Source organism: Sinocyclocheilus rhinocerous, unplaced genomic scaffold, assembly GCF_001515625.1.
Source record: "Sinocyclocheilus rhinocerous isolate Xijiao unplaced genomic scaffold, SAMN03320098_v1.1 scaffold594, whole genome shotgun sequence".
In the NCBI taxonomy this organism is placed as follows: domain Eukaryota; kingdom Metazoa; phylum Chordata; class Actinopteri; order Cypriniformes; family Cyprinidae; genus Sinocyclocheilus; species Sinocyclocheilus rhinocerous.
The window spans coordinates 2255127-2266281 of NW_015645059.1; the positions used below are offsets into that span (position 1 = coordinate 2255127).

An 11155-nucleotide genomic window follows, 5' to 3' on the forward strand; every position below is an offset into this window, starting at 1 on the left:
ACACAGAGGGCAAAGGAGGGTGAAAACGAAGGGACTCTGGCTCATGCATATTGATAAAGAGCATTGTCTGTGACAAGGTGATTTTCAGCATTTTTAGAGGCAAACAAAATAAGCAAGAAGCAGCAGGGATAAATCCTTCATAGAGTATACTCCCCACTGCAGTACAACTTAATTGGTAATCAATGCCCTTATTGAACTTAGAGGGTAGGAAATTATACATACACTATGCAACTAAACTGTGACCAGAGTTACCATGGAAGCATTGCACAGCATACCAACCTGTCAGCAGAGTCTTGCTTCTGTGTATATCTCAGACGCATCCCCACCCCCTTCTGTCCTTTTCTTTCGCCTGCCCATTTTTTTCTCTCTTATACATTCCTTTATGGAAGATGAGCCATAAATGCCTCTGAGACATTGGTCATGGTGGGGGAGGTGACTTTCACCATGGTCAGTGAAAATACTTTTCAAATACAGTACTATGTATTTTTAATACCGCCATATACCAAAAGACAAATATATGGTCCAGACTAAAAATCTAACCTCTGAGAAGAGACAACACTGGGCGCATTAAAGTCATGGCTATCAGCAGATATGAATATGGCTGCTTGGTCTTTAGCTTAGTGCCCCATGAAAGTCTTAGTATGGTTCTTGGGGCATCAGAAACATTGTAAGTCTCTATCTACACCTTGTCAAAGCAATTGCTTGTTACTGTTTCCGCTCTACTGCTGCTGTAATACTGCAGACCAGAGGAGCCCCCCTCTGTGATTATCTGCAACTGTGCAGCAGTGTAGCCTTCCTCACTCTCATTGAGCTGCAGCAAAACCTGCATAGGGCTTTTACCCTGACAATGATACACCCATTGTTAATGGCTCAACCTCAAACTCATCTGCTTTTTATCATCAAACAAAAGCCTTGTTTAAAATGAGGCCTCATACTAAAGAACACCCATAAAGTACTTTAAAAGCCATCTAGAGGCTTTTGAGTATGGGAACTGGAAGCCCAGCTGCACAAAGGCTAACTCTCCCTTCTGCCACCCCCTGGGGGTGTTTTGTTTTTTTCTCTCTTGTACATCCTCCGGACTACCTCTCTTTTGGGCATGTGGTCAAACAGTGGTAATCTGATCAACCACACGTGTGCTGTCCACCATCTCCACGCACTCAATTTCCTCCCGGTTTTCCGCAGCATTCTTTCTCTCCCTCCGTTTTTTCTTGGAGGGAGGCAAGAAGGTAAGCAGGACGGGAAGAATGGCCAAACAGTGGAAGGCGGTGATGATGGCGGTGAGAAAGAGGCACCTGAAGAGTGTGCGGGTGAGATTTGAGGGCACGGCCGCGAGAGGGAGCAGAGCAGCCCCATAACACAAGTAGCTCTGAAGGGCAGGAACTCCATGTCGCTCCAGAGCCAGTTTCACCCAGCGCGTACGGGTGGATTCCCGGCCTAGAGCGAATGCAGACACCAGCGGAGCACTGGAGTCTACAGCATAGTTCACGCCGTAGATCAGACACAGCACTGAGACGCAGTCCAACTCTACCCGCCACAGGGTCATGAAACCTACCAGCCCGAACTCAACAGAGGCTACTGTCACAGTCAACCAGGCATTCACCAGTGGGTCAGCTGCCAAGAAGGTGGAAAAGAAGAGCAGAAAGATAGCAGCGATGCAAGAGTTTTTCAGGGGTGCTCCAACAGATGAAGCATAACGGTCCATATACACAAAGGATGGATTGAAGATGATGAACTTCACCCTGGAGGTCAGCGATAACTTCCTTAGTGTGTCCAGCAGGATAGACATCTCCTCTCGTTTGTTTTCTGTCGTCTTGGCCACTAGAAACATACGCGAGGCTACCACATCAAATTCCCCATCCGCACGTTTGGCAAAGATGATATCGTCAGAGAAATGCACATATCGGGGTAGGCGCAAAAAGCCAGACCGCAAGCGCTCTGTGAAGTTGCTGCGTGACAGGCTAGTGGTGATGTTCAGCCCGTGAAGGTAGTTGAGGTAACTCTCAAACCAGGAGATGCGTTCAAAACCTTTAGTGTATTCCAGTAGGTCCTCTTGCACGCTCGTGTTCCAGTACTCAATGGACTCGTAGATGTAGAAGCCAATCACGGGGCTGTAGCTGCTGAAATACCGCTGCTGTGCACGGGTGTATGCAATAGTGCTTGTTTCAGTGGCAACCACATTACTAAGATCTGACCCTTCACTCACCTGAAGGTAGCCCATGAGGGCAAAGGAAACATAAACCAAGTAGAACAGAACCACGAATGGTTTGACGTAGGTGTTGGTGATCCAGTCACAGTAGTACCGCTTCATAAAGGCTACCAGCAGGTGACTCTCGTAAGCATGCAGTGGTCCTGCTTCTGTTGCCTCCTCGTTGTAATGTGTATACATGAGAAAACGGTACCACGCCGGCTTCTGCTGCTGCAACTCAGGCTTTGGTACACGCCTGCAGAATAGACTGTGACGGTAGTTGTTTTCCAGGTAGCCGGCAAACACCAGGTTGGAGCCGTAGAAGGTGAGGATGTAGAGGTAGTTGAAGAGGACTGAGATACAGGCGTTTCGACAAAATAGACGCACGGCCTCAATGTTTGTGAATGGACTGGCCCCGATGCCGAAGGTGACCACGTGCAAGGCCGTGCTAGCTGTGAAGGGCAGCATACAGTCAGAGAACACAGCAGCAACCCTCTCCTTCACATGCTGGTCCTCGCGGGTTCGACGCCAAGACGACAGCATCTCAAATGTGCCAAACAAGCCATGACCTGGAAGAGATGAAGAGAGAAAATGTCTTTCAGTGATTTATAAACGTGAATTGGAATGGTCTAAGCATAGCTTGGAATGATTTTGGCAGGCAGCTCTTTCAAGTGACATAAATGGCTGCTGGGAAAAGAGGAGACGTAAATAATTGAACAAAACGGTGACAAGACAGTCACTCTGCAGCTGCATCGCAACAATGGATGTGAGGGAAAAACAGATGCTCTCTTTCTCTGGCTCTGGCACTGCTTTTTTGGGACAAAGCTAAGTCAAAAAGTGTTTAGCATGCATTGTAACATTTATACATCCATCAATGAAATCTAATTCTAATCCAATTCAATTCAGTCTATACATACTGTAGCCTATAGAAAACACCATTCCTAATTTATAGCTCCTCACCAGTGCAATTTACAGGAAAATCAAATCAAAATAAAGAAAGGATTCAGTCTTGAAAGCAAAGCCAAAGAAGCCTTTTGGCCACCACCACCTCTATTTACAGAGCATGATCTAACTATAGCCCACTCTCTTCTCCTCCATCTTCACAGCTGATGAATTTGTAGCTAAATAAATCTCAGCCACACTCACACACAATAGCCACATGTCATGTAAAATTGATGAAAGGAGAAAGCCTTACAGATGTGAGGAAGGCTGACAACCCCTGTAGCCTTGGGACTTTATAGAAGCACAGAAGCCCAAGACATTAGGCAAACTGGGTCAGCCTACTTTTAGAAGTTGACATAAAGGATCCCGGGGTCCAAGTCACCATGATGAAGCTAACACTCTTACACCATAACATACATTTACACGTTTAACTCACGCTTTCACATTCTGTTGGTCTTTTTTCAGTTTCCTCTCTAGCTTTCTACATCACTCGCTCATACAGGCAGAGTGAGCAGATGGCTCTCACCTACAGGGTTGCCACGGCATCAGTGACTCATCATTTATGACGGAGGTTTCCTCGGTCCGATATCGCCAGTACTGCCTCTCACACATTCCTGGGATGTGTGCATGGCACAATAGATAGCAGAGTCACCATACAGCACTGGCCTGAGGTTGTGGCCTCCACGATTAGACTCAAGTGTTCTGATTTTTGGCAGAGCTAAAGGTCTCAAATTAACTAATGGGCAGTAAGAGGAGATTGTTGCTAAACTAAACAATCAAGCTCTGTGAGCAAGACAAACAAAGTGAGAGAGAGACTGTAATTTTATTCTCATGCTGTTTTCTCACACTTTTGCCTTCGCTCTCTGCCTCTACCATAGATGTTTTCCTCTTTACTAATTGAACTATTTCATTTCCACTCATCTCAAAACAAAATAAAGAATACTAATGTAACACACAGAGACTGTTTCTCAGTATGCAAGTCCTTTATCTGCTGAACATCTCCCAAGATGCACTGCAGTCTTTTTCTCTTCATAAACATGACATTAATCTTAGCAATTATGGCCTATGAAATCTCTCCCCTTCCATCTTTCCATTATCATCAGAGGACTGTCAGATGATCCCAGTTGACAGCTAATGTCCTTGTAATGGAATTTGTTTTAAATAAAAGGCCGGTGGCCTACAGAGATAAGGCCTATTGTTTTGTCAGACATCCGTTGCGTTGTACTTGTATCCCTGTTTTTCTCTGAACCCCATTTAACCCAGTATGAACAACCTGGAATGACATTGATATGCTGTGACACTGGGTGGCTCTGGCAAGTTCTGTTTTTACGCACAGAAAGTGCTCTGTAGGAGAGATCTGTAAGGAGATGCTGTCACTCGGGCTGCGATTGGAAACCAGTGGGGAGAATTCTGAGATTGCTGACATTGAGTGGCACAATTGCCAAGGTTGGGATTGAACTGTAGAAGCATTGTAAGAAGGACACAGATGTCAGTCTTCTTGAGATAGAAATGCAATAGTAATTTTGTGGAGTGGGTGGCACGGGGGTCAATATAAACGCATCGTCTCTCAGCCTTCTTGTCTTTTTTTCCCAAGCCCTTGTTTTTCTTTTCCATTTTTTTTTCTTCTCATTTCTGTCTTTTGTCCCAGCCTGTTATTTTCTCAACAGAAGCCTCCTCCCACATGTGGCACTAATTGCTGTGTGTAAGAGATGGCCAACGAGAGCGAGCTAAATGGATGTGATCTGTCAGGATGCATGTATGCGTGTTGGTAATTAGTCGCAAGAAATCTGCTCGTGTGAATCTGTTCCACAAGCACACAGTTGATTCACCCAGAATGGCTCATGGACAGAAGACAAAAGAAGGGGGTGGAATTCCTCTAAAGGCTGTATGTTGAGCTCTATCAAGAATTCCTTTGATGTGGAGCGTTTCATTTTTAATGATACACCTTGACAAAAGTGCAGTGTGGAGCTTTCTGGCCAGTCAAAAAGGTGTAGTCGTTTAACCTGACAGTCCTTTAAAATACAAGCAGTCACAGTATGTAAATGGAAGATCAAAAGAACAGAATGAATATGCAAACAGCAATGGCGGCTAGTGATTAGAGAGAAAACAGCACAAATCACTGGGATGATGCATATACCATTCAAAAGTTTAGATTTAGTTATTCAGCAAGGATGCATTCAATTAATCAAAAGTGACAGTAACAAATTTTGTTTTGCAATTGAAAATTTAGTTTTAGATAAACACTGTTCTTTAAAACATTCTGTTCATTAAAGAATCCTGAAAAAAAAAACAGTTTCCACAAAATAATCAAACAGCACAACTGTTTTTAACATTGATAATAAAAAGAAATGTTTCTTGAGTACCTAATCAACCAACGCTATCTCACAACCAATTTGTATGTATTTTGTACGATTTATCTACACTCCAGTGACGGGTAGGTTTAGGGGCGGGGTTAGGGGTAGGTCATCCGTACGAATTCATATGAATTGGAGAGCTTGTAAAATAAGTACGATTTAGCAAAAATCATACAAATTAGTATGAGTGAGGTCGTACGAATTAGTCACCTCATAAAATATGTACGAACTGCCATGTTTTTTCCATCACAGGAAAAAATTACATTTAAAAAATTGTAATAATATTTCACAAAATATCTTTTTTTTTTATTTCAATGAACCAAACTTTTGAACAGTGTTGTACATTTTTGCATTATAGGAGGACAGGAAGGAGTAATAAAATCTCACCTAACATGACAAACGGGATGCCCAGGTATGTTGAATTGTATTTCCCTCCTGTGAGGTTGAAAATGCCTGCAGAGGTGAGTGTAGCAAGGCTGACGGTCACCAGAGCCAGAAGACCCAGCCAAGGCTTTGTACGCACACAATCTCGCATTGAGCAGCACAGCATGGCCAGCGAGAGGCACACAGCCAGGCTAAAGAGCAGCGGTCTCTCTGATACCCGACTGGTCCTTTGGAAGTCCCTCTGAAGAGAAGAGGAAGTGAAGGGGTATAGGCTAAGCTCTGGATGAGCCTTTCCAAAGTTCTCCAACTCCTTGCAGAACAGCAGCTCCCAGGTGGCAGCCACCACTTCGTTCAGTGGGCTGGCTGCTTGCAGGTAGTATGTGAGTTGAAGGGCTCGAGCAGAACGCACCCCGTCTCTCCCTCCGCCTGCCAGGACTCCGCCCAGTTGGTGCCCAATGTAGGCCTCCCGCCCATCTTTGAGTTTGGTGATAGGGTAATGCAGAGGGGGTACTGAGCGGTTGGATGCCCGTGCTGATCTCATCTCCTCCAGAACCCGTAGGATGTCATCCACGATGCAGCTCTTGCTGTCATCCAACAGGCAGAGGTGGGCAAAGGTGTAGTTGAATCCCAGCATAGGAACCTGGATCTGAGTGATTGTGTTGTGTAGCTTGGGGTGGAAAAAGAGGAATAAAAAAATTGAGATTTTACTAATTATGTACAGGTAAATGCAGATTAACTAAATTAGATTTAGTCAATGAAAAGATATACACTACCATTCAAAAGTATGATCAAAAATACAACAAGAACAATAATAATGTGAAAAATTACTACTTTTTTATTTTGATGTCTTTTAAATGTTATTCTTGTGAAGGCAAAGCTAAATGTCAAATAATCACTCTAATATGCTGATTTTGTGCTCAAGAAACATTATTTTTATCAATGTTGAAAACAGTTGTGCTGCTTATTATTTTTGTGGAAACCGTGAAACTTTTTTCAGGAATCGTTAATGAATAGAACGTTCAAAAGAACAGCATTTAATTGAAATAGAACATTTTGTGACATCTTGGCTGTTTGTTTTGATCCATTAAATGAATCCTTGTTGAATAACAGTATAAAAAAAAAAAAAAAAAAAAAAAAAAAAAGAAGAACAGGTGAAATGCACTGACCTTAAATTTTTGAATGGTTGCGTGTTATATTCTTGCAACATTAGGAATAAATTCAAATTAAAATGTTTAATACTCGAGTAAATTTTAAGTATGTGATTATGTAAATATTTCATCGCATTTAGTTGCAACTATCTTGTTGCCAGGCAACAAAAAAGCATGTCACTTTTTTTTTTTCATAGCATGTTGCCAACAGTTTTACTTCCTGTTAAAAACACAAACACAACATCAAAGAAAAACTTCTCGACTTTCTTCCAAGGCAATCCATGTGAGAGGAGGATTGACTGTCCTCTGAGGTCAGTCTCTCTGCGTTATTAATGTCAGACTGATTAGACTGTGTCAGACTCAGATCACCGGGGGAGGCTGCCTCCTCCAATGCTCCTCCGGCCTCCTCGAGCAGCAAAGAAATGTCAGACACACACCAATCAGGCCTCTAATTGCTCAAGCTTGATAATTAACCCTCAGTTGGAGACTAAAGCATGACATCTGCATGCCCACAGTCTCTGACCTAGACGGACACTCCAAATGGGCTGTCTGCTCTTTATGCATTGGAAACAAAAGGCGTAGAAAAAACTATATATACTACACAGAATATAATCACCTCAAGTCCTTTGAACCGTGATTTTTCCTTCTTTCAGAATCAGATCAGATCTCAGAATATGCGATTGTCACGCTGCATTCGACTCTATCAAATCATGGCTCAGCAGAGGAGAGCTAACCTCATTTCCAAAGGTGGTCTGTGATACAGTGAACAAGGTTATAGCAAGACCTGTTGTTCTATTTCTGGACTATACAATGCATTGTGAATATTAAAAAGTTCTTAAGATGTGGTTGCTGCTCACAGCTCAGGCTTAGTTCAGTTAGCTTAGGAAAATTGAAATGAATGTTTCCAGTTAGAAAGGATGAGACTAAATGCACATGATGTGAGTACTTTGCATTTAATAATAAAGTGTCTATGCTAGCAAAATGTCAATATGAAATGTGAAGCCACAATTTCATCTGCATTCCACAAAAAGAGGTGCTCATTTGGTTTTTGCCTGAACTTAAGATTTCTTGCAAGTACAGTATAAGCAGAAGTTGCCAGCATCATTCATGTTGGTGGTGTCTGGTGGAGTGAATTTTGGATCTGGATTGGGAAGCTGTGTTACAGCAAGATAAAGTAGGCCACAAGCTAACACTCTGACCGGCACATTGGATGAAATTATTCTAATATTAAAAAATATATATGATCCGGGGAGAGCCATGGGAAGAGAACTTTCCTTGAAATCCAGTTAATATCATAGCACCTGTATCACATGGGAGTTAAAATTACAGATTTGTTCAGTTTTAATGGACAGACATGTTGTCAGAGTTATTATTCCAGTGATTCCTGAGTACTGGGACAAAAAAATAAATAAAAAATAAACAAGATAAATAAATAAAATAAACAATTATGGATTACAGAATTATCTACCATTTTCTCACTTACTATGGGACTACTATCAGATACAATATTTAATTAACATACATTACATAAATATTGATTAATCAAGCATTTTGACAAAAATAACCATACTTATTTTTCATATCACACATGTATTAAATGTATTGAATTTCTTTTCTTTTTTGTATTGCTAGATATTAATAGGAGCAACTTAAAGCATAAAGAAAATTATCTAAAAACCTCAAACAAGTTCTTTACAATTTGTGCAACGAGTTATTCACATAATGTTGTGAATGTAGCCAAAGCATTACGTAAATCTGTAAAATAAATAAATAAATAAACGCTATAGCAGAACCTGTGACATTGTTGAACTGATAAAATACGAAAAGAAGGACTTCCGAGTATAAAAGCTGAACTAGATATTGATATTACATAAGAACAAAAATTTTTTTATGCAAATATCTAACAGTGCTGGAAAAAGCAGGACTAAGTTGAGATGAGATAATATATTAAATTATCATAGATTTCAGGAACATGTGATTTTTCTTTACATGATTTAGGCCTACCTCTGAAATATGAGTAATAAGCTTCAGGGAAAAGTTGGATCTGCGAACAAGTAACTAAATTAATAAAATAATGCTTCATTGAGTCCTGACAACATTATTGCAACATTTTAAACTTTGAAACAAAGCAATTACTCCAGAGAAAGTTCGCTCACCTTTAGGACTGAGTTAACGTGGTGAGGGTCCAACACGCTCCCTCTGCGCGAAGTCACGATGACCCGGCCATATCTGCCGGGTGTTTGCAAATCCGAGTAGAGCGTGTGTTTGGATCGGTTTACGGGGAACAAACTATCCACCAAGTTCCCCTCGATCTTCGCCAGGCTGTGTTTGGGGGCTAACAGGTACTCCACGTTTTCCTCTATGCGGTATCTGCTGAAGCTCGCGCCCAGCAGGATGGAGATCAGCACGGGCGCGGAGGCGAAAAACACCGGGTGATTGGCGACAAAGTGGCCCAGTTTGTGGAATGACGTCCTGAGCCCTTCGTGCAACACTTGTCGCAACATCCTAGAATGCAGCAACAGCGCAAGGGCGATGAACCAGCATCAGCATTAGAGATCCGGAGCATCAGTGTTCAACCCACGCAGCTGGATCACTGAAATGATGAAGCGTTGCGTTGAATATCATCAGGTCCTTCTGGCTCAGAGACATTTTGTTAGTACTGCATTTACTTAACTTTTAAGAAAAAAGATAAGTCAGAATGAAAATGCATTCGAAACGCTGCTGCGTTGGGTGATTGTTTGCATGTGGCAATATCAGTGTGCGCATTATTCAGAGACTTTCAAAGGGGAGGACATTTCTTTCAGTATTTTGTCAGTAATTTTGGGGCGCAGTCGGTTGAGGTTCGTTTAGCTCAACCCAAACGGTATTTGGCGTCGTTTGTAGAGTTAGGTACTGTAAATACCTCAAAGACATTTTAAACAAGACGCTGAAATGGTTTGTCATATGCAAATCTATAATGAAGTCATAAATAATGAGACTATTATGATTTATCGATGTACCATCGCACATCGAGAAGCGAAAGCGCTCGAGTAGCGAAACGTTGCTATGTTCTCAGAAAAACGCTATTTCTGTACACGAATTGTGTATTTTAGTACAATTCTGACTTATTTGTAATCTAACTTTAACTGAAACTTCGTTTGAAATATACAGTTATGTAAAAATACGTACTTTTAAGAACCATCAAACCATTTGTTTCGACTTCCTATGGGGTTCAAGCCTTAATTTTGGGGTCAACATCCAACGCCCCTCCTCCCCACCCCATAATTTGCACCCTGGGCAATTCACTTTTTAAGGGAGCGACAGGTTATATTCATAGACAGAAAACCCCTAAACCGGCACGACGAGCTGAAAAGTGGCAAAAATCTGTCTGGTTTAAACTGTGTGTTTTTTCAACAGGGAAAGGAAGATGGTTCTGAATTATTACCAGTCACGTCTTTGCCGTTTCATGCCATCTGAGAGACCCAATTTCCATAAATGCGTCGTTGATCCGAGTGCCAGGAATTATATGCTCGTTTCTCGTAATTGAAACGAGTCACTTTTCTCTTTGTATATCTCCACAGCGTCTTAGAAAGGATGAATCCAGTACATATCGGTGTATTTTTAACAGTGAACTGGTCGTGTACTTACAAACAGTTTCAAATGCGCAAATACAGTTTTGTATATTCCATTATCTATGAGGTGCGTGTCATTGATCCATATTAATCCCGTACCGCGCCCAGCACGACCGCTATCCGTTGTTACCAATCTGAAAACACGAATCTCCACCACCGACCCGCGGTGCAGAATGCGTGCGGGCTCTGCGCAGCTCCAGCTCGGCCACTTGTGTGCATTTCCGTACCGAGTTAAGGCATTCGTTTACTGCGCAAGGCAGCTCCACACAAAATATTCACAAACGAACGCGATGCGGCACTTAATTGCTCAGTTACGGAGCTGATTCAGAAGTTCCAGTTTCCCGAAGAGCCGGCCGGTGAATGCCGGTGGTGCCCCCACCCCCATTACACCTAATCACGGGAATGGGGTTGTGGAAAGGCGAAAGGAAAGCTTTTCTGATTGGTCTGTTAACGTTAGACCATACAAGAGATAATAACACACACAGAGACAACGATTATGTGGAATGTATCTGTGACAGCCTGTTAAAAACT

At 42.1% G+C, this 11155-nt stretch overlaps 1 protein-coding gene across 1 annotated transcript; it reads right to left on the bottom strand.

Moving 5' to 3' along the window:
* Nucleotides 1-1012: 1012 nt before the first annotated feature.
* Nucleotides 1013-9553, bottom strand: LOC107705272 (patched domain-containing protein 1-like). The gene is made up of 3 exons (XM_016508500.1): nt 9170-9553; nt 5869-6532; nt 1013-2754 (listed from the first exon to the last, which is right to left on the bottom strand). Exons 1-3 carry the CDS (start codon nt 9515-9517, stop codon nt 1103-1105), a joined length of 2664 nt encoding a protein of 887 aa, XP_016363986.1. The 5' UTR covers nt 9518-9553; the 3' UTR covers nt 1013-1102.
* Between the last annotated feature and the right edge of the window lie 1602 nt (nt 9554-11155).

Coding starts and splice junctions, on each gene's coding strand:
- LOC107705272 (XM_016508500.1), bottom strand. CDS start 9,517: ATGTTGCGACAAGTGTTGCACGAAGGGCTCAGGACGTCATTCCACAAA. Junction 6,533..9,169: donor ACGTTAACTCAGTCCTAAAG/GTGAGCGAACTT, acceptor TTCCACCCCAAG/CTACACAACACAATCACTCA. Junction 2,755..5,868: donor CATCCCGTTTGTCATGTTAG/GTGAGATTTTAT, acceptor CATCTCTTCCAG/GTCATGGCTTGTTTGGCACA.